The sequence below is a fragment of the Cololabis saira genome, chromosome 12 (assembly GCF_033807715.1).
Source record: "Cololabis saira isolate AMF1-May2022 chromosome 12, fColSai1.1, whole genome shotgun sequence".
NCBI lineage: Eukaryota > Metazoa > Chordata > Actinopteri > Beloniformes > Belonidae > Cololabis > Cololabis saira.
Genome location: NC_084598.1, coordinates 41699003 through 41727000, shown reverse-complemented (window position 1 = coordinate 41727000; position 27998 = coordinate 41699003). Strand labels below are relative to the sequence as shown.

Here is a 27998-nt window from a genome sequence, read left to right as displayed (position 1 = left end):
AAGCTACTTAAGCTGGGCATACACTGTGCGATATTTTAAATCGTATTATTCAGCCCCATCTCACACTGCACGACTAGATCGCGGAGTTCAAAAGTTCAGAGCCCACGATTTATGGTCTCTCACTGTACGAGCCGATGCTCTGATGCTCCGTCTGCTCACACTATACGATCATGATCCTCCCGTCGGACCTCTGTTACTGGAACTCCAGGCCGGTTTTGGGGCAGGGGTGAGCTGTGTCCACCCAAACGTGCGTCCTGCCCACCCGATCAAAGGTTATGGGGATCCGGCACTGCTCATCATTTTTAGACACAACAATGAACGCATACCGCAAAAGTTGTGTCTCGGCGGAGGAACCCGACGTCCCAGCAAAATGAGAAGAGAAAAAAGAGAAGTGTTCCGAACAGCACACAGAGCGCACACTGAAGGCTGATTTATGGTTCCGCGTTACACCAACGCAGAGCCTACGGCGTAGGGTACGCGGCGACCCGCACCGTACGTGGAAATGCGGTCTTTTTTTTCTGCTATTAAAACATGATTTGTAATGTGAATAAATAATAGTTTTTGACGTGACATCAGAGAGATCACGCATGCTCTCTGTGAAAGGATGAGTCCAATCAGGTCGTAGCTGCTTCAACTGTGATTCCTTCACGACGAGCGACCAGGATTTCAAACACGCTTGATTTTCTCGAGCACACGATTTGTGATCGGGAGCTCGTCGTGAGGTGTTAATCTCCCGTCGTTACCCCACGTTTACTGCACGACCAACGATTGGGTCAAAATCGGGCCCGATCAAAAAAAAGTCGCACAACTGGAAAATCGGCTCAAAACGAGCCGATAATCGCACAGTGTCTGCCCGGCTTAAAAGCTGTAAGCCATGATCAGCAATATTAAAATAATAAAAGGCTTGCAATATTTCAGTTGATTTGTAATGAATCCAGAATGTATGATATTTTTGTTTTTGTAATTGCATTACAGAAAATCACAATATTCCAATTTTCTGAGACAGTCCTGTAACATTTTCCTCAAGTTGGGTCACAACTTGTCATAAATGGCCCTTTTCTACTAGTATCGGCTCAGCCCGGCACGGCTCGGCGCAGCTTTACACGGCTCCACCCGTGTGTTTTTCCACAGCCAGGGGAGAAGTGGGCAGGTTGGGGTGAAGCTGCTGTGACGTACTCGATTGCGCAACAGCTTTGTTCATGTCGGCGCTGATGAGAAATCAGCTGGAGCCGCGAGCGGCTGAGAGTAAAACAGTCCGTCTACATCGCTTTTTTTATTTTTTCTCGACAGCCACCAGGTTTATGAACATCTGCACCTCAGAATTGGATCACCAAACAGACGTTTTGCGCTTTATAATAAAATCGCCGCGAGTCCCCTCGCGCTGACTCCCGCTTCCTGATTCAATCGTCTGATGGCCCCGCCCCCCGACCAATCAGAGGCGCGGAGGGTGGTGACGGCCCCGCCCCCCGACCAATCGGTGGTGAGGAGGTGGTGACGTCAGAAATAGTCCCTTCTCAGCCCGCTTTCAGAACCTCACTGAAATGGTTACAGAAAAAAGTATCGACTTGGAGCAGCTCTACCCGTCATAGCCCTAGTGCGAAAGCGCAAAACAGGTAGAACCGAGCTGAGGTGGTACTAGTGCAAAAGCGCCAGAGGCTGGACCTGGTGAGAACCAAGGGTCATCTTGTCTTTTGTATTTGGTCTTAAAAAGAAATACAGGAGTTACTTTACAATTAAGCATTTTCAACCTGATGAGGAAATCTCCAACCTTTGTGAACTCTTTGGTTGTTAAATATTCATACACGTGTCTCCCTGAAACTGAGTCAGACTCACCCTCAGTTTCCATCGTCATGGCACCAAAACAAGGAGAAAATGCTCCATGTCAGGTTTGAACTTCAAGTTCTGTACACGTTAAAGCTTTAAGCTGCTCACTTTGCACACTCTGTCAGTTCCTCCGCTCGCTATCAATAATGCAGTACCTTCTCCTCTCAGTACCTAGCGAACGAGATGAGCCCAACAGCACAGCGGTGCACAGTGTTTGCACTCACTCATTTGGAAAATACAATTATTCTCCTTCCCCTCGGCTGTGAAATTGCTGTACGGCCGCTGTTAAACATGCTGCAGTCGTAATCACTGATAAGAGATGCGCAGGGCCGCGCCTCTTCTGCCAATACAGTATGCAAACGACGCCCCGCCGTTCCACCCATCTTGTTACTGAGTGATATTAGCATTTTGTGAGGACACTTAGGAGAGGCGGCAGATGTGTCATCTGTCGCTGAGTAACCCCCGGTTTCCTGCCAGGAATCACGGCCGGCCGTCCAGAGAGATGCGATGCGCTGAAGATGAAGAGAGGAATAACGGAGGGATGAACTGGACGACGGGGCACCTGAAGATGACGGGGCGTCTGCCAACGCGACACCGGTGCCGGCGTTAACGTAACCCTGGGACATGAAGAGCCTCGTCACCACCTCTGACTCAGGAGCTCTATGACGACAGCAGCTGCACAAACAGACTGAACCGGAACTGAACTGAAATGTAATAATGCTCCATGTTGGGGAATATGTGTAGAAAAAAAAAAACTGTGTACATTAACCCTTGTGCTGTCTTCAGGTCAAGGGAGGGTGAAGAGAGGAAGGGAGGAAAGAAGGAAGGAAGTAGGAAAGGGAGTAAAGAAGGAAGTAAGGAAGAAAGGAGAAAAGAAGGAACGAAGGAAGGGAGAAAAGATGGAAGGAAGGAAAGAAGGAAGTGAGGAAGAAAGGAGAAAAGAAGGAAGTAGGAAAGGGAGTAAGGAGGGGAGGAAAGAAGGAAGTAAGGAAGAAAGGAGAAAAGAAGGAAAGAAGGAAGGAAGTAGGAAAGGGAGTAAGGAAGGGAAAAAAGAAGGAAGGGAGGAAAGAAGGGAAAAAAGAAGGAAGGAAGTAGGAAAGGGAGTAAGGAAGGGAGAAAAGATGGAAGGAAGGAAAGAAGGAAGTGAGGAAGAAAGGAGAAAAGAAGGAAGTAGGAAAGGGAGTAAGGAAGGGAGGAAATAAGGAAGTAAGGAAGAAAGGAGAAAAGAAGGAAGGAAGTAGGAAGGTGTTGGTTAAAAGGTGTTGGTAGTGAAAATAAACTTAATTTTACCCACAATTCTATTTTATCGCAGTTATTTTGGGATTATTAATTCTAGTTTATATTCAGTTTTCATTTTATACATAACAGTTTTTTTCATTTCAGTAAACGTTAGTTTTCATTAACTATGATAACTCTGGTCATAACTTTATTATTTGTGGGGAAGTAATAAAGGTAGAGTCTATTTGAAGAGTCATTTTTTTCTTTTCACTTTCACTGAGCTTTATTTATATGTGTATTTATGTGTTTTTCATAATAGGTCCCCTTTAAAGAAAGATCTGAACCAGTGACCCCTACGGTGACGGGATCTGTTTTTCCTGCAGTACCGTGTATCAGTGTTTGGTTGTTTCATTTCATTCATGTCATTTTGTCCTCCATAATTACATGAAGTAAAAAACAAAGTATCATCCCATTTGATCCATAAAAACAAGCTTACCAAATATATACGCTCATTTCCATTCAGCTAATTATACAAATGAATCACATCAAATATAAAATCTTGACTACTAAAAGAGAAAAAAAAGCAAATACAACTTCTATCGTTTATCGTTAAGTTTTGCCAAAAGAAAAAAAAAATCAAACGAAATCAAATTTGTTCAGGGAATAAAAACAAATGACCTAATATCTATATTTAATAAACTGTTATAGTAGTCTATAATAGTCTGACACCATGTGCCAGGAAAATGATGTAAAGATTTATATCAGACTAAAAATAGCTGCTAAAAGAAAGTTAAAGTAGGTCAGGTCTGAACTGAACACCTTCCATTTCTGCTCTGCACGGATTTGACTTTAAAATGCAGAAATAATTGGGTTTTTCTTCTTTCTTAAGCTGTGAGACAGCAGAAAAACAGCGGAGTGCGGTCCAGGAGACATGGAAGACAGCAGTGGTTTGTTTGTGTGTACGGCTGCACCGTAACAACCTCCGCACGGATGTGAGCAGCGTCTCAGAGAGAAACGACAGCGGGCTGAGAGCTGACGACTTCCACCCGTGGGAGGATTCAGGCGACCGCGGCGGGATCTCACTGAGAGGAGAAGCTGGGATGGAATGAGATCAACGCGTTCTTTCTAGGCCTGTGTTGAAAAAAATCGATTTCCCAATTCTAAATCGATTCTCATATTAATTCCTAAAAATCGATTCATATGTATAAAGATCGATTTTTTTAAAACATTTTTGGGGGAGGGGGATTTTTTTTTTTTATTTTATTTTATTTATGTATTATTTTTTTTTACAACTTTTGGTTATTTTTTTGTTTATCCCCAAAAAAGGAATGTTTTGTTGGACACAGGAATAACTGGTGCCATGTTTTTTCCTTTAAATATGTTAAAAGGTATGAAAACATTAAAGTGTTAGGTTATAATTGCATAAATTGTCTATATTTTATTACTTTATATACTGTCTTGGGGTTACATTTGCAAAAAATGATAAAAACCAAATGCTCAAAAATTAAAAACCAAAATAGACCGAAAATGGAACAAATAAAAACAGAATGTGGGAAAAAATAAAACCGATTTCCTCCGTCTCTGTTTCCTCCCTGGATCTGTTTGGTAATTCTGACCCACGATGTTTCTGAAAGCAGTTCTATCAGCATTCTGGGAGCTGATTGGTCCTTACAGCATCATTAGCTGCAATACTTGCTGTTTAATCTCAATATAATACTAGTACGGTAGTAATATTTTGCAGAACTACAGTCATATAATTCATGCAACAGCTCAAAAAACAGTTTTATTAACACTAACCCAAATCAATATCGGAATCGAATCGAATCAAATCTTGATAATCGATTCTGAATCTTAAGAATCGGAATCGATTCTTGACATTTGAATCGATCCCCAGCCCTAATTTTAGACCAGTTATGTTGTTTTTTTTGTATTTAATCTGTATCAAAGATGGAACTGAGTCAGTCCGTGACTATCTGAGTTTTCAGCGCCATGTGATTGACAGCTGTCAGGCCTGTGTGTGTGTGTGTGTGTTCTTCTGAACAAGTTTGTGACTTTACTCTGCTTTCTGCAGCATAGGCCTATAGGCTTGGCTCAATAAAAGTGAGAATAAATGTTGTTTGATGGGTAGGATGAGGTGTTGTTGAACGTTAAAATGACTATCATAAGGGCCCATCGTATCCGACATGGGCTGCTGCAATTTAAGGTCTTGCACAGGTTACATCTTTCTGCCAGTAAGTTAGCCAAACTCTACCCTGGCTTGGACCCAACTTGCATCAGATGCAGGCAGGACCCAGCTACCCTTAGTCACATGTTTTGGTTCTGTCCAAAGCTGGATTTATTTTGGGAAAATATATTTGATAGGTTTTCATATATTTGCCATAAAATTATTAGTCCCAATCCATTGACTGCATTATTTAGGGTCATCCCTGAGGAGACGCCAATTTCTAGGCACCAGGCGGAAGCAGTAGCGTTCTCAACTCTACTCTACACTCTACAACGTCTGATACTTTTTAGCTGGAAAAAGGCCACACCTCCCTCTCATAAGCGGTGGGTGGAAGACGTGATGTCTCACCTCAAACTGGAACAACTGAAGTACGCGGCACGGGGTGATACGCACAGATATTTTAAAGTTTGGCAGCCATTTTTATCTTATTTTGAAGAGAAATTTCTGACAGTGTAGCCCCCCTACCCCCCCCCCCCCTTCTTTTTTTGTGTCTGTATGTATGCATATAGATTATTCGATTACATTTCTTTATGGGTATGTGTTTTATACATTACATTGTCTTTACATGCCATACCATATGCATACATTGTATCTGTTTTTGTATGTATTGCTGCAGTTTTATTTTCATGATGTTTGCATTTATTTCTACTTATTTTATGGGTCTGGGAACCACCTTCTAATGTAAATATAATTGGAAAATCAATAAACATATTTGAATAATAATAATAATCATAAGGGCCCGTGGAGAACGCTCCGCCCCCTGAATGAGATCCACGCGTTCTTTCGCTCCCTGAAACGTGACATTAACCAAGCAAAGCAAACATTACAACCTGATTTTATTACCAAATGTTTTAATAGAAAATACTTTACACCTAAATCCAAACAGAGCGGGTGCAGTGGGAGTCGGAGGTGAGGGATGTTTATACTCGGCTGATGTTTGTGACGTGTCCTCGTGTTTCTGTCTGCTCTTCAGACCGGCAGCAGGTGTTTCCATCCACACCGCTCACTGCATTTTAACAGGTCTCTCTCTTTCACACTCACACACACTAGACAAATGAAGCTTAATTACATCAAGCTTGAAATTATTTATCAGCTTCTCAGATGTCTCAGAGCCGTCTCTCCATCCCTGCCCGATTCATGTGAGTAATGATGAAGTAGTTATGTCTTAAAACCATATAGTTGGGCTTTGCAGAGTTTGGGGAAGAAAAAGAAAGAAAAAAGTCAGATTAGAAGTTGTCTACAAGGTCCATGATCCTCTTCCGCTCGGCCTCTTTGAATTCCTCGCTCTTCCCATCCCCGATGCTCTCGGCGTACTCTGGGAAGACAAAGAAGAATCAGAGGATTAGTGGGTCTGACAGCACAGGCGTGGCTTCCCCACTTCTAAACAGAACATCCTTGGAAGCAGGAAAAATAAATCCCAGGACCGGCCGTCCTCCAGCTCGGAACGTGACTAGAAATCATACGTGTGCTTTATGTCGGGTTTGATTTTTTATTTTCTGCTTTGACAGTTTGATTCAGTCCAAGGTGCACACGATCAAAACTCCTGAGAACAGAGAGAGGAGCTCTGGGGACGGAGGAGCAAATAATAATAATCAGCCTCATTTAAATATCTATATACTTAATTAGGAATCTGACGACTCCATGAAACAGTTCCCACGACTCGCCCCCCGTGAAGGAGGAGATTTCAACGGATGAAATGGTCTGATATTCTTCCTCCTTGGTGGAGAATCAGACTGTCAGGAGTTTCATTCCTCTGTATCGTTTATTGATCCATGAATCCATGATCCTCAGAATTGTGATTGGCTGAAGGAACTAATGACTGACATCATTAACCGTCAGGTTCCTCAGTGATTCATCATTTGATCATCGTCTTCCAGAAACCGAGGGGACATTCTGCACATTTAACCCTCGTACTGTCTTCGGGTCAAAATGACCTAATTCGCCTCTTTCTTTCTTTCAGACTTACTTACTTACTTACTTACTTACTTACTTACTTACTTACTTACTTACTTACTTACTTACTTACTTACTTACTTACTTACTTACTTACTTACTTACTTACTTACTTACTTACTTACTTACTTACTTACTTACTTACTTACTTACTTACTTACTTACTTCCTTCTTTCTTTTCTCCCTTCCTTCCTTCTTTCTTCCCTTCCTCTTTTCTCCCTTCCTTCCTTCTTTCTTCCCTTCCTCTTTTCTCCCTTCCTTCCTTCTTTCTTCCCTTCCTCTTTTCTCCCTTCCTTCCTTCTTTCTTCCCTTCCTCTTTTCTCCCTTCCTTCCTTCTTTCTTCCCTTCCTCTTTTCTCCCTTCCTTCCTTCTTTCTTCCCTTCCTCTTTTCTCCCTTCCTTCCTTCTTTCTTCCCTTCCTCTTTTCTCCCTTCCTTCCTTCTTTCTTCCCTTCCTCTTTTCTCCCTTCCTTCCTTCTTTCTTCCCTTCCTCTTTTCTCCCTTCCTTCCTTCTTTCTTCCCTTCCTCTTTTCTCCCTTCCTTCCTTCTTTCTTCCCTTCCTCTTTTCTCCCTTCCTTCCTTCTTTCCTTCCTTCCTTCTTTCTTCCCTTCCTTCTTTTCTCCCTTCCTTCCTTCCTTCCTTCCTTCCTTCCTTCCTTCCTTCCTTCCTTCTTTCTTCCCTTCCTTCTTTTCTCCCTTCCTTCCTTCCTTCCTTCCTTCCTTCCTTCCTTCCTTCCTTCCTTCCTTCCTTCCTTCCTTCCTTCCTTCCTTCCTTCCTTCCTTCCTTCCTTCCTTCCTTCCTTCCTTCCTTCCTTCCTTCCTTCCTTCCTTCCTTCCTTCCTTCCTTCCTTCCTTCCTTCCTTCCTTCCTTCCTTCCTTCCTTCCTTCCTTCCTTCCTTCCTTCCTTCCTTCCTTCCTTCCTTCCTTCCTTCCTTCCTTCCTTCCTTCCTTCCTTCCTTCCTTCCTTCCTTCCTTCCTTCCTTCCTTCCTTCCTTCCTTCCTTCCTTCCTTCCTTCCTTCCTTCCTTCCTTCCTTCCTTCCTTCCTTCCTTCCTTCCTTCCTTCCTTCCTTCCTTCCTTCCTTCCTTCCTTCCTTCCTTCCTTCCTTCCTTCCTTCCTTCCTTCCTTCCTTCCTTCCTTCCTTCCTTCCTTCCTTCCTTCCTTCCTTCCTTCCTTCCTTCCTTCCTTCCTTCCTTCCTTCCTTCCTTCCTTCCTTCCTTCCTTCCTTCCTTCCTTCCTTCCTTCCTTCCTTCCTTCCTTCCTTCCTTCCTTCCTTCCCCGGAGACAGCACAAGGGTTAAGACACGTTTGGTCAAAACAACCAAAGATGCACCAGTAAAGATGTCAGCTCTTTTCAATAAAGTGAGGCCTCTGGGGATTAAAAACCAGAATATGATCAAAGCCAGTGGAAAGTAGAGGAAAAAGAGACGGCTGCGGCTCGCGCTCCACGGCTGCTACAGCTGCTCCTGAACATAAAAATGGCGTCGCCAGCCGGCTGTTTGGTGGAAGGGGATCCCCCCGTTAACCTTCCCCCCCAGCCCAGACCACCGGCCGGTCGCCGGCCCTCGTAAAGTCTGCTGGCACCTCTTCCCATCGCCGGCTCGGCTCAGCTGGACGCTCTGGGAGGCCGGTGTTCTGCCAATTTCTGCTGCTTTGCCAAAAAATGCTACCTAATGGTTTTCTACCTTTGCAGAGCTACAATTTTATTGTGTTTTACTCCCTAAACCACTTCCTTTTCCCCCCAAGTGGTCCCTTGTCTCTTGCCAGGCCGTTATTGTAAATAAGAATGCTCTTAATGACCTGCCTGGTTAAATAAAGGTGAATGACTGAATGAATATCAAATAAAGCGATAGAATTGTTTTTTTTTTCTCTTTATCGTATAACGTTCACAAAATGTAATGCAATTCATGTCATGAGTCGTGTATTTTGAAGGATCAAATACTCAACATCCCATATTATCCATTTTACATTCTGAGAGACAACATCTGTTGTATTAGACGCTATATAAATAAAAATAAATAAATAAAAATCGTGCAAGAAATGATTGGCGTGGCAATCAAACTTTGAAAATCGAGCAGTAGCAAGTAGCATTTCTTGGCGAGGATTGGCAGAACACCGGTTCCAACCCGCCTTTTCCACACTCTCCTTTGCTCTGTTGACCCTACGTACTTAAGATCCTCCACCTTCTTCTCCTCTCCCTGTAACTTCACTGCTCCACTTGTGTTCCTCTCATTCACACGTATACCCCGTCTTCCTGCAGCTGTTCTTTCCAGGGTAAACCTTCACCTCCTCCACCTTTCCTTCACCTCCTCCCTTCTCTCGCTACAGATCAGAGACTGCATTTACATGCATCAATAACCCTTTTAAAACCCGAATATTAGCAATAACCCGGTTTTGCACGGCCATGTAAACACCAATAACCCCTTTGAATAACCCGAATTTGTTCATATTCGGGTTTTTAAAAATCCCAATATGACCCCTGGGTTACTCCTTTTAAAACCTGAATATTGGGTCATGTAAACGCCTAACGGAATATCCCCATCAAACGGAACAGGAATTTGTTTTCTGCACATGTTCTGTTCACAAGGAATCCTGGTCTTTTGAGTCCAGGAAGTTCTTATAAACACGGAGAAACACAAGACCAGGAGGAGACTAATCACTTCATAAATGTAATGAAGGATATGAATATTTCTGCATTTGTAGACGGTAGAAAGTACCGGGATAGAAGATTTACAAGAAGGTGAGAGAAAAGTTGCGCGACGCAGCATTTGTTTTGAATTTGGATACAGGAAGAAGAAGCGGAAATGACGGTAATTGCGTCATGATGTTCTCCGCGCGTCGCTGTTTTGATCGAGATATCGCAAATGATTAATCACCATGTAAACGGAATATTTCAAATGTTTCAGTAACCGGAATATTAGCAATAACCCGAATTTTGACTGCATGTAAACGTAGTCAGTGTCATCTGCAAACATCACGGCCCATGGAGATTCCTGTCTGACTCCATCTGTCAGTCTGTCCATCACCATAGCAACCAAGACAGGGCTCATACACGCACTTTAACACTGGAGGCTTTTGGCGGCGCCCCCTAGTGGTCACTCAATGAAAACTCAAAGTTTGAAATTACTAAAAAGACATTTTGTTAAACTGAAACAAAAGGTTGTGTCACATGACCTCTCCTCTTACAAAAACAGTTTTCATGTAATGAGACGTCCCATGACCCAAACTGCACGTAGTTCCAGGTCCTGGGAAATTGCGCAGGAATTCATTACATCCTTATGAGTGTTTCAGTTTTCTTTGTTTCGCATCTCTGCCTCCCACAAAGCCTTTGAGACCGTCCAACGCTCAATTTGTTAGTCTAATGTGCAGAAAGAAGAGGTTGAAGCTGCCGCAACCCTGGTGGAGTCGGTGCATCCACTCCGTCTCTCGGCATTCCTCTGAAGGAGGGATTACTCTTAAACCCAGGGATGGTGAGACAGAAATATGAAGAAAAAAGAGGCTCTTCTTTAGGAGATACTGCAGTGAAGGTTGGGGGGGGTTTCCTGACTAGATGCAGCAAGAAGCACAGCTGTCAGACACACTGACGTTATTATACGCCAGGAGAAGGATGGTTTACATCTTAAGAGGGTAGATAAAGGATAATAACATGAAACGAGAACGAGGAAACGTCTTGCATAGCTTCACTTTAAACTCTCTTTAAAATAACTATGGCAGCAATTCCAGTCTCACAATTACCAATAAATGTATGAAAACAGGTTTTAATATCCACATTTTGTCTTTAAGGTGCTCAGTTAACAGCGAATAAAATGCTGTAACCAATATATCAACAAAATACATATCTATATATATATATATATATATATATATATATATATATATATATATATATATATATGAATGAGGAATATCTTTATTCACAATTGCAAAAAGGTATTGATGTTGTGTTATATATATATATATATATATATGGGCTGTCAAACGATAATTTTTTCCCCCCTTTTCTTCATTTTTTTCCTCTTTTTCCCTTTTTTTCATTTATTTTTCCTTTTTTTCATTTTTTTTTTTAACTTGTGATTAATCACATATTAATCGCACATTTATTCACACATTTTTTGCTGTTCTAAATTACCTTAAGGTATTTTTTAAACATGTTTTTAATACTGTTAACAACATGAGAAAGGGCAAATATGCTTGCTTTATGCCAATGTTTATTCAACTTTCCACAAAAAAAAGCTTTTGACCTGCTTTACCCTGCACGTTAATCGTGCGTTAAAAAAAAATTGTCGGCGTTAATGATTTGAAAATCTGAACCCATTATTTCCTAATCGATAAAAAACATTACATTTTGAAAGTGGGCCACACTAGGCTGTAAAAGTCTTAACATCTTGAAACTAAAATCAGGTTAATTATCAGCAGATCAGTGACATGATTGTGTCTCAGAAATAAATATGGGCAGAGATTCACTAACCTGTGAATATTTACATCCACAACATTTGAAACCTCCTCAGAATAATGTTGAATATTTCATTTTCTGCACACAATAGCATCAAAAGACTGAGAAAATACTGAAAGATAAGCTTTAAGGTCAAAAATCAGCAGTGGACGCACGTAATCTTTGGGTCCTCAGGTGGCACGGCTTTAAAAACAGGTATGATTCTTTAATCAAAAATCCCTGCGTGAGCTCAGGAGCAACATCCAGGAATCAGTGTTTAAGAACCCAGTCGGCCATCCGTGAATGTGGGTTAAAGCCGTCGGCTCTGGGCTACAGCTCATTTAAAATGGACTGAGGAACAGTGGAAAACAGTCCTGTGGTCAACACAATCAAACTTTTAAGTTCTTTTTGGACAGTGTGGATGCCAAGTCCTCCAGAATAAAGAGGAGAGGGAACGTCCAGCCATATATGCATCTGTTACAGAGTCATGGTTTCATAATAAAAGAGTCCTGAACTGAACTGGCTCCTGGAAGGTCACGACCTGCATGTTTTAGATGTTTCCACGCTTCAAAGATCTTATTCAAATGAATGGATCACTATTAGCTTGTCATCTAATGCTACACAGGTCTTTTATAATTTTATATTACCTACTACACCTACTTTAAATATTGTAAAGTAGCTGTTGAAAAATAGCAAATCTACAAGCTCATATCGCTGCACTCAGGGCAGAGTTCTACGCTATAAGTTTGTAGATCTAAAGTAGAGCTATTTTTCAGCTGGTGGTGCGTGTAAATGGCAGCAGATTACGTGCAGAGTGAATTAAGCACTTCTGTCATTGTACGTTTTATTTTTATGCTTTTATTTTGAAAAGCACCGTTCTTCCTCGTTTACTTCCATTATTGACGAAGCTTAACTTCCTGTTCCTGTCCGAGCGTAGCAGCATGCTAACGCTGCTCCAGAGTTGGTAAAATATGCAAGCAAATGATTAACTTGTCATATTTTGTGTTGAAACTTATGAAAGGTTATTTTATTGTGGTTCGCCCCGTGTTTTTGTTGTTTACATGTCTCAAATCTTTGCTTCTGTGAGGGTCTCTGGAAAAGAAAATTGAGATTAAGGGTGATGGCCAAATGCAGATAATACTGGGGTCCTTGACATGCCAGTTTGAGATCTAAATATGTTGTTATATCGTTATTGAATGCACAGTATTTTTTATTTGTTGCATTGATTGACTGAATGTGCCTATATTTTCAACACTGTGCCTAGTTTTATGTTTTACACTATGCAATACGTTTTACCCTGTACAATATGTTTTTATACAGAACTTTGTATTTTTTTCTTTATCCTTTTGAAGAAAAGAAAAGTCTTTGACAGATCACCTGTTTTGGCGTATTTGTTAGAAGGTGGTGGTGGTGTGTGAGGGGGTATATGTGAGGGGGTGTGTGAGGAGGTTTATGTGAGGGGTGTGGTCCAACTTTCTAATTGCGGGGTAAAGGGGAGGTAATTATCAGACGTTTTTCCAATTGTTCAAATCTTTATAATTATAATATACAATTACCAGGTAATATTATGGAAACAACACACGCTTTCTTTTACAGTCCAGTTTCACTTTAATTAATGGGTAAATATCAGGTAATTATTTCTGTACTTAATGAGGAAGTACCAGGTAATATTATGGAAACAACACACGCTTTCTTTTACAGTCCAGTTTCACTTTAATTACTGAGTAAAAGCCAGGTAAAAATTTCTGTACTTATTGGGTAAATACTTAGGAAATAGAATTACTGGGCAAGTAACTACAAGGTTTCCAGGTAAAACATGGTAACTATCAGGTTAATTACAAGGTCAATAGAGTCATTTACACCCTCGGGGGTTCATGCACCAATCCATTGATAATACATAAATCAATAATGAATGGGTAAATACCCGGTAGTTATCCATGAAATGTATAGTAAATACAAGGTAACTACATGGTCATTAGAGTGTAATTATCTGGTAACTACCTCAAATATAGGTTATAATTTCCTGGTAGTTTGCAGAAAAATACTTAGTAATTACCTGGTACTTACTTAGAAATAATTCATGTAATTTCAGAGTAATTACATGGTAAATTGACTGGTAGTTACCAATATTAACCTAGTAAATACCTGTAATTTCCCTCATAGTTCCCATCTAATGTCTTTGTAATTACCTAGTAATGTTTAGTTTAAACAACCAGGTATTTACCATGTTATTACAGGGTAAATACACAATTACATGGTACAAGAAAATACGTAATAATTACCTAGTACTTACTGGGTAAATTACCCGGTAGTTACCATGTAATTACCTTGTAAATACAAGATACTGCTAGGTAATTACAGTGTAATTACCGTGGTATTACCTGGTTATTACTCTACTGTAAAAGAAAGGGTTACCAAATAATCCCCATGTTGACCAAAGAAAAACCTGTAAATGTTTATCTTGCTTATTGATTTTTATGCATATAATTGAGTTATTTTCTGGGACAATACTCCATCCTAGTACGGACGGAGTTTTAGTAGAGGAATGGTGTCCGATTCTTATCTGATGCGAGTTTCGAGCTGCTCAACAATCCTGGGGCTTCGCTGCTGGATTTTTCATTTCATGATGAGCCAAGTGTTTTTCTAGCGGTGAAAGGTCTGGACCTGGACCCCCCGCCTGCAGAGCCATGCTGTTGTACTGGATGCAGAATGGGGCTTAGCATCGTCTCTCTGTAATATACAAGGCGTTCCCAGAAAAGAGACGTCGCCTGGATGGGAGCAGATGTTTCTCTAAAACCTTTGTGTACTTTTCAGCGCTGATGGAGCCGTTTCAGGAGCGTGCGCTGCTGCACCAGATGCAGGAATGCAACATCGTACCATGAGAGACGAGGCGTTTGAACTAATCACTGACAACCAGAGCTGGGTAGTAACGAGTTACATTTACTCCGTTACATTTACTTGAGTAAGTTTTGGGAAATGTTGTACTTTTTTTTTTTTTTTTTTTTTAAGGTTTTTTTTTGGGCTCTAGTGGCCCTTTATTGGAGATGCAGACTGGAAAGGGGTAGAGAGAGAGAATGGGGAAGACACGCAGCAAAGGTGCACGGGCTGGATTTGAACCCGCGACCGCTGCAGGAGGAGGACTGTAGCCTCAGTATATGGCCCGCTGCTTAACCCACTGCGCCACCGAGCGGCCCGAAATGTTGTACTTTTAGGAGTAGTTTTGAATCACTATACTTTGTACTTTTACTTGAGTAGATTTGTGAAGAAGAATCTGTTTCTCTTACTCCGCTACATTAGGCTACGTTGAGCTGTTACTTTTATTTTATCCCTTTTATCCGCGTACGCGTCAATCTCATGACATCACTGGGTGATTCTTTGGGAACATTTTTTGTTTTTGCATGTTTTGTCACATTCACACAGACTCAAACACTCAGAGTTTCTATGAGTTCATGTTTGTTCTAGTTCTGCCTGGTTAAAAAAGAAAAGTACAAATGCTTGACATTTTGTGCTACTTGTGCTTAATTAATTTTTTTATTCTGTTATTATTTTATTTATTTTATTATTTATTTATTAAGTACTTCAATTTCATTTTAATTTAAGCAATTTTTTATTCATTTTAATTTATTTTATTGATTTAATTTTCCTGAAGATGATTATTTTGTACTTTTGTCTGTTTGAATGGTTGTGTTAAAAAAATAAATCAGACGTTACTCAACAGTTACTCAGTACTTGAGTAGTTTTTTCACCAAGTACTTTTTTACTTTTACTCAAGTAATTATTTGGGTGACTACTTTTTACTTCTACTTGAGTCATATTATTCTGAAGTAACAGTACTTTTACTTGAGTACAATTTTTGGCTACTCTACCCACCTCTGCTAACAACAGCCTGGCCGGTTCTCGTCCTCTGTAGGACAACGGCGTCCATGTTTTCCAAAGATCACAAGCATCTAGTTTTGACCTTTGGCCTTGTCGCACGTGTACAGAGATTCCTCCTGATTCTTTTCATATTAGACACTGCAGATGGCGGGAAGTCTGCGATTTTACGTTATGTCGAGCAGATTGGTGATGTTTTCATCTGAGAGGCTCCATCTCTCTGAAATGCTTCTTTTAGAGCCATTCATGTTCAAAACCTGTTGCATATTAGCCTAATTAGCAGTCAAACACTCTTCCAGTTCCTTTTTGAATTATTTTCCAGCCTTTAGTTGCTCCAGCCCCATCTTTTGTGAGATGTGTTGGTCCCATCAAATTCAAAATGAGCTAATAATCTTCCATGAAATGACAAAAAAGTTTCAGTTTCAACATGTCACGTGTTGTTTGTTCTTTTGGGATATAAATATCGGTTTATGAGAGCTGAAAATCATTGTATTCTGTAGTTATTTTACACAGCATCCCAACTTCATTGAAGTCATAATAATCTTACTTGAAATGGTTTCATTTAGGCTGATTTATAAACCCAAACTTATTAAAAAGAAGCCTGAGCTTAGCATTTACACCAGGAGCAACATCACATGCAGACTGAGTTGGGAGTGAGCAGCTTAGCGCAGTTCAGGAAGAGTTTTCCTGCACCAGTTTTCCATGCAGGTCAGGTCAGAAGACACGGCGTGATAGCAGTCCGACCCGGAGCAGAGCTTACTCTATCACCGGCTATTCTGAGGAGAATTAGATTAGGACGAGCCACGGTGCTGGAAGTAAAGTTAGAAATGTAAGCAGCGTTTCCTGAGGGTGCAGGAGTGCAGGTTTGGAGATAGCGGCGGTGAACGGCAGCGCCGAGGATTTGAATTTGATCCGGGAGGTGTTGCGATACCGCCACGGGGAAAGAAAAAAAAAAACACCCCTGAATTTTAAGGCTCACTTAGAAAAGCGTGAGTGGACACGCAGAGCGGGATTCAATATAAAAATGAAAATCTACAAGCTAGTTCCCCGCCGGCCTGTCTGAGTGAACATTAGGGATGGGCGGGATGGTACTCGATCATTATATATATAAATATATCACGATCATTTCTGTACTGCAAAACTGGAATGACTCAGATCCGCCATGTTTGTTACAAAAACACGTATCAACGGGAATTTTTCTTTCTTTCTTTCTTTCAGGCTCATTTCTTTCTTTCTTTCTTTCTTTCTTTCTTTCTTTCTTTCTTTCTTTCTTTCTTTCTTTCTTTCTTTCTTTCTTTCTTTCTTTCTTTCTTTCTTTCTTTCAGGCTCATTCCTTTCTTTCAGGCTCATTCCTTTCTTTCAGGCTCATTCCTTTCTTTCAGGCTCATTCCTTTCTTTCTTTCTTTCTTTCAGGCTCATTCCTTTCTTTCAGGCTCATTCCTTTCTTTCAGGCTCATTTCTTTCTTTCAGGCTCATTTCTTTCTTTCTTTCTTTCAGGCTCATTCCTTTCTTTCTTTCTTTCTTTCTTTCTTTCTTTCTTTCTTTCTTTCTTTCTTTCTTTCTTTCTTTCTTTCTTTCTTTCTTTCTTTCTTTCTTTCTTTCTTTCTTTCTTTCTTTCTTTCTTTCTTTCTTTCTTTCTTTCTTTCTTTCTTTCTTTCTTTCTTTCTTTCAGGCACATTTCTTTCAGGCGCCCTTCCTTCCTTCCTTCCTTCCTCTTTTCTCCCTTCCTTCCTCTTTTCTCCCTTCCTTCCTTCCTTCCTTCCTCTTTTCTCCCTTCCTTCCTCTTTTCTCCCTTCCTTCCTTCCTTCCTTCCTCTTTTCTCCCTTCCTTCCTCTTTTCTCCCTTCCTTCCTTCCTTCCTTCCTCTTTTCTCCTTTCCTTCCTTCCTTCCTTCCTTCCTTCCTCTTTTCTCCTTCCTTCCTTCCTTCCTTCCTTCATCTTTTCTCCTTCCTTCCTTCCTTCCTTCCTTCCTTCATCTTTTCTCCTTCCTTCCTTCCTTCCTTCCTTCCTTCATCTTTTCTCCTTCCTTCCTTCCTTCCTTCCTTCCTTCCTTCCTTCCTTCCTTCCTTCCTTCCTTCCTTCCTTCCTTCCTTCCTTCCTTCCTTCCTTCCTTCCTTCCTTCCTTCCTTCCTTCCTTCCTTCCTTCCTTCCTTCCTTCCTTCCTTCCTTCCTTCCTTCCTTCCTTCCTTCCTTCCTTCCTTCCTTCCTTCCTTCCTTCCTTCCTTCCTTCCTTCCTTCCTTCACGTACGTTGTGCGTGGATTTAACGTCGATTTTTTTGACGGTTTATCGTGAACGGTAAAATATCACCCATTCCTAATTTACAGCCGATATCAATAAGGTGCAGCCGTCACAGAGAAGAGTTTCACTAACAAACATTTGTTACAGTATGAAATTATGCTAAATGAATCACCAAAAGAACAACACGAGTGTTACATGTTCACAGAACAAAGAAACAAATCTTGTTCGTGAGCAGAAACATACTGTGGACGAGTAAGACACACAAATGCACAAAAAAAAAACCACCCCTGAATTTTAAGGCTCACTTAGAAAAGCCGGTGAGTGGACACGCAGAGCGGGATTCAATATAAAAATGAAAATCTACAAGCTAGTTCCCCGCCGGCCTGTCTGTTTGTGTGTTTGTCTCCCTGTCTGTGAATGACTCTGCAGGCGGCCAGACAGACGGAAAGGTCAGAGATTCTGGGACTCTTCAACCCTCCGCCGGAGCTTTTTCTTTGGCGTGCTGATAACCCTCTCCCTCCGTCACCACGGCAACGCAGCAAGAGGACAATACGGTACTGAGCGCTGCCATTACTCAGGTCAGTGACTGGAAATGATCTGCCATGAATACGAGGAGAATCATTTCCAGGAGCAGTTTTCTGCAGATGCAGCCGAGGAACGTTGTGATTACGGCTGCAGCCGGAGCCTCGTAAGTCATTTAAGACGCCGTCACGCTCGCCTGAAGCCGCTCAGATCCAGCAGGGCACAGACGCTGCTCCGGCATGTTCATCAACAGCAACAATGTTCGGAAATGTTCCTCATTCAGGAGCCCGTGTCTGCACAGATTTAATGAACAGACAGACAACGGTCCAAAATCATCCCCGAAATCTGCTGCAAAGAGATGTCTGAAATACGGCCGTTAAACGCCAAGGAAGCAGCAAATAAGTGACTCAGTGAGCGTGTTTTTTTTCCCGCCTTTAAGGTAAACACTAGACCACATGCCCAGGAACAAGTAGCATTTCATTTTTGGCTGATGCTCTTCTACTGTCACAACTTCAGGGTCTGTACATCCGTAAGGAGTGAAGTGTTTACACAAATAGGACGAATCAAGTCTTTAGAATCCAAATACTCCCCCTACTTTCTACCACTACTCCTAAAAAAGAAGCCACAGATTTTAGGGCCCTTGTAATCTTCCCAGGGGCCTGTCCCAATACTCTCACTACCCCTACTTTCAGCACCACCCCTACATTTTGCGTGCTACGTCACTGCGTGGTTTACGTTCAGGTACGTAAGCGACTGCGTAGTTACGTTTGCACATACGTCACAGTGCAGTTGTAGCGCTATTAATATGCCACTTTATTAAGTTTTAATATTTTTTCAGGCGTAAAAGTAACCGTTAAGATCCCCAACCTGGGCTCAGTTTATCCAAATAACCCCTATTAAGAAATTTGATCTGATGTTTTCGGAGAAGAGCCGCCGGCTCGGAGCAGCAGCTCACGGTGGGGTCAACCTGCGCCGTCGTCCCGGGGAGAAACCTGCAGCTCTGTGTAGAATTACCGCTGGCTGAAATAAATCATTTAGGAAGATAAATGTTGGTTTAATAGATGAAAGCTTACAGTTGCAGCTACGCCTGTTAAGAAATTGTTCCGAAAATTTCGGGATTTCTGCCTGCCGGCTCCGGAGCTGATTTATGGTTCCGCGTTAAATCGACCCAGAGCCTACGGCGTAGGGTACGGCGTAGGGTACGGCGTAGGGTACGGCGTAGGGTACGGCGTAGGGTACGGCGCGCGTCGCCACGTAACCTACGCCGTAGGCTCTGCGTTGGTGTAACGCGGAACCATAAATTAGCCTTTATTCTGGCGAGGTTTGAAAAAGACGTAACAACGGGCAAGCGATATATATATATTTCTCGCTAGAAATGTAATCAAAACGCATTTTTATGCAGAAACTAACTCAAAATATTGATTTTATTCACTAAAAAATAAGAAATGTCCGCCATGTTTTTTTTTTTTTATTCAGTCCGCAAATGACGACGAAAAGCATTCTGGGAAATTTTTCTGGCCCTCGTTTGGCTAGTCAGCATCGGAAAACCCTCGCAGTGAAGGGCTAGATTGATAACCACTAGCCCTCGTTTAAGCCACTACCCCTACATGCAAAGAGGAATTGGGACACCACTACCCTCACGGGAACGCACAAAATTTAGGGGTAGGGATGAAAAGTAGGGGTAGTGGGGGATTGGGACAGGTCCTTAGTCTCTAATCTCCTTTGGTCCACCGGTGAGAACCTTCCACAGACACGACTCCTAAAGATCTGACTTCAACTTATTCCCGTCCTATAAAAAAAAAAATTGCTGCTCTCTAGGTGAAGCTGATGTGTCAAATAATCTACATTATCATTTCCATGCCCTCCTGCTCTGTAATGTCGGCTTTTCATTCAGTCACATGCCTGGAGACGTTTCAACAGCCTCAGAACTACGGAAACCTCAACCCGAATCTGCATTCAATATTATTTCATTCTTTCTCATCCTTATTAGCATTCCAACGTGTCTGCTTCCAAGAAATTCTGAAAATTCAAACAAACAATGTGCACATCGACACAAAGGCAGGAAATACATCTCTCAGTTGTGCATGTGGAATAAGCCAGTAAATGTTCCCCACCAGAGCTTCGCAGCGGGGGAATCTGTGCTCCTCCTTCCTGCAGAGCTGCGTCTGATTCAGAAAGCTAAAGCCATTAATGTTGAGACTGCAGAGTGGGTGGCACACTCTGCATGCACTTAACCTTTTCTTGCATTTCAAGTTGACTGAGTTGGGCTCTTGAAATGAGAGAGGGCTGCACGTTACGGCTTAAGGCAACAGGTGAGGACGTGCATGCACCCAAAGCTCCGTCAATATAGGAGGATGCTCTTATCTCAATTTACATTAGGGATGGACTAAAAAATGTATCACGATCATTTCTGGCATTTATCCCGATAACGATAAAAAAAATACCAATTCAACTCCACCTTTGTAACTATAAATCTATCACCACATTCAGTCTTTGGAGCTTGCTTCCTTCCTTCCTTCCTCCCTCCCTCCTTTCCTCCCTTCCTTCTTTTTTCCCTCCCTTCCTTCCTTCTTTCCTTCCTTCCTTGGTTTCTCCCTTCCTTCTTTCCTCCTGATCTCTCCTTCCTTCTTCCCTTCCTTCCTTCTTCCCTTCCTTGTTTCTCCCTTCTTCCCTTCCTTCTTCCCTTCCTTGTTTCTCCCTTCTTCCCTTCCTTGTTTCTCCCTTCTTCCCTTCCTTGTTTCTCCCTTCTTCCCTTCCTTCTTCCCTTCCTTGTTTCTCCCTTCTTCCCTTCCTTGTTTCTCCCTTCTTCCCTTCCTTGTTTCTCCCTTCTTCCCTTCCTTGTTTCTCCCTTCTTCCCTTCCTTGTTTCTCCCTTCTCCCTTCCTTGTTTCTCCCTTCTTCCCTTCCTTCCTTCCTTCCTTCCTTCCTTCCTTCCTTCCTTCCTTCCTTCCTTCCTTCCTTCCTTCCTTCCTTCCTTCCTTCCTTCCTTCCTTCCTTCCTTCCTTCCTTCCTTCCTTCCTTCCTTCCTTCCTTCCTTCCTTCCTTCCTTCCTTCCTTCCTTCCTTCCTTCCTTCCTTCCTTCCTTCCTTCCTTCCTTCCTTCCTTCCTTCCTTCCTTCCTTCCTTCCTTCCTTCCTTCCTTCCTTCCTTCCTTCCTTCCTTCCTTCCTTCCTTCCTTCCTTCCTTCCTTCCTTCCTTCCTTCCTTCCTTCCTTCCTTCCTTCCTTCCTTCCTTCCTTCCTTCCTTCCTTCCTTCCTTCCTTCCTTCCTTCCTTCCTTCCTTCCTTCCTTCCCGTACGTTGTGCGTTGATTTAACACAGATCCATAAATCAGTTTTACACAAAAATGTCATCAACGGGAATTTAGCGTTTTTACCTCGAGATGACAAATTCTTACCGTGGGGAATTTTTTTGACGGTTTATCGTGAACGGTAAAATATCACCCATTCCTAATTTACAGCCGATATCAATAAGGTGCAGCCATCACAGAGAAGAGTTTCACTAACAAACATTTTTTTTTACAGTAAAAAATTATGCTAAATGAATCACCAAAAGAACAACATGAGCGTTACGTGTTCACAGTACAAAGAAAGCTTGTTCGTGGGCAAAAACATACTGTGGACGAGTAAGACACACAAATGCAAATGTAGTAACAAAAACAGAAGCGACGCCGTGCCAGATTCAACTCCCTGGAACGTGCACGTGCACGGGAGGGACGGCCGCACCGCCGACACGGCTGTGTGTGACGGACGACTGTATCGGCTGCGTTACAGGCCCCCGAGAGCCGGAGAGGCTGAGCCTTCGCAGCCTCGTCCTCCAGCTTTATCCCAAAACGAAACAGGAAAAATGGATGTCGCACAAGGAGGAAAAAACACAGCTGCTCTGTCAATGAGAAAACAAATGCGGCAGCCCGGGAGATCTCTGAGCAATGGTGGGGGGGGAAGAAAAAAGGGATGACAGTGTGATCTTCTCACAGAGCAAGGTTGTGAAGAATTTACAATGCAAATTTGAACCCAGAATGCATTGCAGCATTATGTTTTACCATCTGAACGAAGGCCGTATGAATAAAAGCCAAATATTTATGCCTGGAGGTTTATTGCTAGTACTTCTTTATTTTTCTTTTGCATTTTACATGAAGCACTAACTTAAGGCTGTCCTGTTATGACCTACAACTGCTCGTATGTCCAACGCTGCCAGGGTGCAGCTACTTTAAAGAGTTTATGGAGTATCTGGGTTCAGTTTAATGTCTGATACCAGATCACCTTTCTACTGGTACGACTCAGAAAGCCTGTGATTATTCTGATTGGTCGTCCTTCAGGAGGCTCGCCACTTTTAAACACACCAACCTGGTGCAAGTGTTACATTTTCAACATCTCTTGTAAATTATCCCAACAACCTCAAATCTTTTCACGCTAGGGATGTTAACAATTAATCGATTTTAGATTGTCGATAAGAAATTACTCGATTAAATTAATCAATTAACAGTTAAAACTAGGATAAATACTAAAGAAAGATGCATATCGGTTGCAGGAGTTAAAATATGGAACAGCCTAAATAATGAATTAAAAAACTGTATTTTAATAAATACATTTAAAACGATGTATAAATCCAATATAATCGAAAGATACAGAACAGTGTGATACAAAACTATATATATATATACATACATTGTTGTTGTAATAATAATATCTATATACCAAAAAAATTAATGATTGGTCTTTGGTTTCCTTTTGTTTTCACTCTTCTAGAAATTGTTTTTGTTTCCTCTGAGCATTGATTATTTACTTTCTCTGTTAGTTGTTTTTCTGAGATCCGTCTTCTGTTTGTTTTTTACTAGATTTTTCTGTCATATTTACATTTGTCTTCCTTCTGGTTTTGCATGTGTGTTTACTTTGCTGTTTTTTGTTGTTGTTGTAGATTGTTTGTCCTTGTTGTTTTAGTACAGTAGTAGTACTATGAAGTAAACTAAGTTAAAAAGGGTAGACACAATAAGCTTAGGCTTCAGCCTGCACCCTTTAGTCGGTTTATTCCTTACTTCTTTTTTTATTATTTCTTTCCTACAAAAGGAAATGAAATGCAATGTATTTATCAATGGAAACTGATCGACCAAATAAATTACTTCTTCAGTTAATCACTGTTTTATCTTTGGGCTGTGTTCCGTGAATGTAATGCTGATTTAATGTCTCATCGCGCTCTGACAACTGATTGTTGGACTTCCTTAACAACAGAAAGCTACATCACAATAACATGACGGTACATACAAGTTCAAAACAGTGACATTTTATTTTAAACACATTTTCTTTGAACTTTTTCACAGTTATATAGGCTGGGCCTACTAATTTTCTTTTACTGTGTGTGTCACTGCCATTGTCGTCATGTTTGTGTCAATAAATAAGGAATATAATATGCCTTTTGTATTCGGTATGTCAGCAAAAATAATGTTTTGTTTGTTGGGATTCTCAGATTTAAAAGAAAAATGCTGCTTATCAGTTAATCTTTAATCAATTGATAAGGTCATCAATTGATCAATTCCTGAATTAATCGATAATTAGCATCCCTATTACACGCACAAGCAAGAATAAACTGAAACGAGGAAACTGGACGTCTCCATTTGGTAAATATGTTCAGCACCTGCCGTGATGCAACATGATGGATTATTTAATCGTTGTTAAATGTCAAGGAGAATCAGAACATTACACCTCTAAAAGCTCGCCGAAAGAAAACAACGCAAATCAAAGAGACTACATTTAGGAACATTACGTTTATTTTTAGAGGCACCATTTTTGACGTGTAAGACATAATTTAAGGTACTGGACAGTCTGACATGGACTGAAACAACGAGTAGCCGCCTAACAGCCATCAACGCTCCAGTGACGCTCCAGTGACGTTCATGTCGACACTAAACGATTCCTCCACAAGACGTTATTTATGCTGCTGGTCAGATAAGTGCAAACCTGAGTCATCAGGAAGTCCTGCCATCTGAGAAAACATTTACTTTAGTGGAAACGACTCCAAACTATGAATAAAATGGCTGAGCTAACATCGGTGTACAAGCCAGGACTTCTGTGTCACATCTGATTTCAAACCAGTGAACGATAGCAAGTACAATCAACGATTACGGTTGACGTGGTGTCAAAAAAATAAATGATCACAAAGTCATTAACTCTTGAGTAACTCAAATGCTGCAGTCATGCTAACTTGTGCTTGTGTAAGCCACGCAGGGCTGTTTAGGATAATGACGAGAGGGAAGCCCCCGATTTCTGTGTGTTTACATGAGTTTAGAAAAGAAATGAAGTCATGAAATATTCTGACTGAAATCTCAGAATTAAAATGCGAGTAAACATCTTCGTCCAACTGAACTCCAAGTGAACTGAACTCCTCATAGCTGCACTAACAACCCAGATAATGCAGTTGAAGTTGAGGGTAATCTTGACTGGGACTCTGCTCTGCACCCGACTTTGCAGAATTACCAAGAGATACAAAAAAAGAAAAAGAAAAAGTGTGTTAAGTGACCAGTTCTCCATCTGCATTGCTTCACTTTACAGTCATCAGCTAGACTCATCTGCTGTTTTGGTGCGTGGCGTCACAGACTATCTTTAAAAAGGTAATTTCAATTAAAGCTGCAAGCAGCGATGAACGGTCCTGCACCCTTGTGCACGTTCAGGCTGCAGTGGAAGCTTGTATGACTTGATGTAGATTCTTCAGGTCTGGACATTTAGGGGATGACACCACCCACGACTCTCTATATCAAACCATTCAAAAGTTATGGCAGAAAGTAGGAACTATCAGATATCGACCAATCAGATGAAGGGGCTGGGCTAATTTGCACCAATTATGTTCAAGGACTCAAATCCGAGTCTGATGACACCACCCACGAGTCTTTATGTGAAACCATTGAAAAGTTATGTCAGAAAGTAGGAACTATCAATTATGGACCAATCAGATTAAGGGGGGGCACGCTCAATATTTTCTTAAGAACCATCTTAAGAACTGTCATTTCTTACGAATTTCTTATTTTTCTACTTAAGAACTTCTTAAAATATGGCTGTATCTGAAATCACTCCATCAATTCAGCAGCCGCTCCAGCAGACCGTTTAGCAGTAGCAGCCAAGTATCCCAGAATGCATTTCACACCAAAACGACAGCGGGAGTAGAGAGCTAAAAGCTGTTTTAATTTCCGCTGTAGCGCTGTTAATATGCCACTTTATTAAGTTTTAATATTTTTTCAGGTGCCAAAGTAACCGCTAAGATCCCAAACCTGGACTCAGTTTATCCAAATAACGCCTGTTGAGAAATTTGCTCCGACGTTTTCGGGGATCAGAAGAGCCGGCGGCTGCGGGGAGCAGCAGCAGCTCACGGCCGGGGGGAGAGGCGTGATCGCCGGGTAAAACCGCGCTGTCGTCCCGGGGAGAAACTGATCCAATGAACTGACCTGCAGCTCTGTGGAGAATTGTCGCTGGCTGAAATAAACCATTTAGGAAGATAAATGTTGGTTTAATAGATGAAATCTAACAGTTGTAGCTTCCATATTAGTTTGTCTGAATATAAAGTGAAGCTTCATGTTTTTACTGGAGCCCCAGAAGCAGCTGCTGCTCTGTCTGAACATCAGAGCCGTCGCAATTTTAATAAAAGGTATTAAAATGAACATATCAGTCTATTTAATTTAATTTTGTTTTATTAAGCTACATATGTTTGGGTTTTTATTTAGTGCACCTCTACGTACTTGGTATACAAAATTATATGTATTATTCATTTCATTATATTATTATTATTTTTATTAATTTCATTATATTTAGTCGATTCACCTGAAGCGAGACTTCACTACACCAATGCATCGCTCCACAATATTGCAGATCTTTGTTTGTGCATGTGCAAATGTGTTGATAAAGGTGATATTAGAGTCTTACCTTTTCACAGACGAAATCTTAAGACAGGTCAAGGTTGTCTTAAGTTAAGAAAACAGTCAAGAACAAATTTGAGAACTTTTATTTCAAGAATACCATTTCTTCTTAAGTTTTTTCTTAAGAAGAAACTTAAGAAGAAAGTTAAGAAAATACTTAAGAACTTTTTTGCAGAATACGACTTCTCTTTTTTCTTCTTAAGACAGAACTTAAGAAAAAAATGACACTTAAGAAGATTTTTTTTCTTAAGAATGTTTTGTGAATACGGCCCCTGGTTTGCGTGCAAAATTTGGTGACTTTTGGAGCACGTTTAGGGGGAAAAAAAGCCCTCATTTCGTCGGAAAAATAAAAACGATTAAAAAAAAAAACTCCTACAGATACCGTAGGGCCTTCGCACTGTAAGTGCTCGGGCCCTAATAATCTGAAAGCACCCCCATCATCACGTATCGAGGACAAGCATGACTCCCTTGGTTTGCATGTTTACTGGGACGAAGAAATGAGTCCAGTTAAGCAGCGAGGCCGAGCTACAATCCTTGCTCGTATAAACACACCGAACCTCCTCACACCGTGACAGATTTCCCCTGCTTGCTTTAGTGCTGCAGATAAGAACCCGGAGGTGTAACAGCCAGTCGGGGGTTAGAAGACAACTTGGTTAGGTTGTAAATCCAGCGCCGTGCGCAGGCTGGAGCCCGTGGGTTCAGTCCTGGTTCATTCCTCAGTGCTGCTTTAACTAAACACTTGTGCCTTCAGCCCGTCGCCACGAACCAACACCATCAATCTCTGTTCAGCTGCATCACACAAGCTTCCCCGCACGCTTCCACAGCACTTACGAGCTAGAAAACATCTCCCAGTGAAGTTTTATGAACTACCATCATACTCATTCACCAAATCTATGAGCCTCTTGCTCGGCTGTAATAACTATGAACACATTTTTGACACACAAAAGCATCTCATTGTGCAGGAATGGGACATTAAAAAGACGTAAATGTGTTTGCAACAGGGCATTACAGCCGAATGGTGACAAGAACTGCTGCAGCAACGACAACTGCCAGAGAAATTCTACATTTTCAACATCAAACCACATGAACATGTTAGAAACTCCTTAAATAAGAAATATTGATATGTAATAGGGGTGTAACAATATATCGTGCCATGAAATTTTGCGATTCAAAAATGTCACGAAACGTGTCGTGGAGGTGACAAACTGTATCGCGATATTGGGTTATTAATAATAATCTATTGTGTTGACTAGTAACGCGCATCCGATCACGCGTGACGACCGCGCCTCGACCCGCGGACCAAAATCTTCCTCCACTCAGAAGAAACTAGTACCGTTTTGGTCCCGATCACGGGACTCTTGCAGGGTTTTGAGCTCTGAACTTTTAAGGCTGGTGTAGAGTTAAGCCTTACCTTATTAAATTAAACCTTTTTGGGGTCGTGACTAGGATAAACACGGGGACAACTTCTGCTGAGTTCCAGTGTACTTTAATGTCCCTCAACAGTGTAGGATTTTAGAACATCAACACAGCACCTAGTGCCGTACTGTGGCGTATCACTCCGCCCAATCTAAAACAGACTAATCACTACAGATAAACTGACTAGTGTCATTATAGTCCCTGATTTACATCAGAATATAAAGAATATATTTATAAAATAATGAACCCTGAATTACCAAAATAACCTTCTTAACAAAAATAAATGTCCTCTTACACTTATAAGGTGAGCATGAATCAATCTTTTTTTATGATGTAAAATTGTATGTATTTATTTACTTTTATTTATTTATTTAATTTTAGTTGTTAAATTTCTGGAAAAGAAAAAA

At 41.3% G+C, this 27998-nt stretch overlaps 1 protein-coding gene across 1 annotated transcript in view; it reads right to left on the bottom strand.

Annotated features, from left to right (window-relative positions):
• Positions 1-6457: 6457 nt before the first annotated feature.
• The window catches only part of ctnnbl1 (catenin, beta like 1), a 107681-nt gene continuing 86140 nt past the window's right edge, over positions 6458-27998 (bottom strand). The window contains exon 16 of the mRNA XM_061735080.1: positions 6458-6581. Within this exon, the coding sequence (XP_061591064.1) occupies positions 6493-6581 (89 nt within the window). The 3' untranslated portion in view covers positions 6458-6492. The remainder of the gene's footprint in view (positions 6582-27998) is intronic.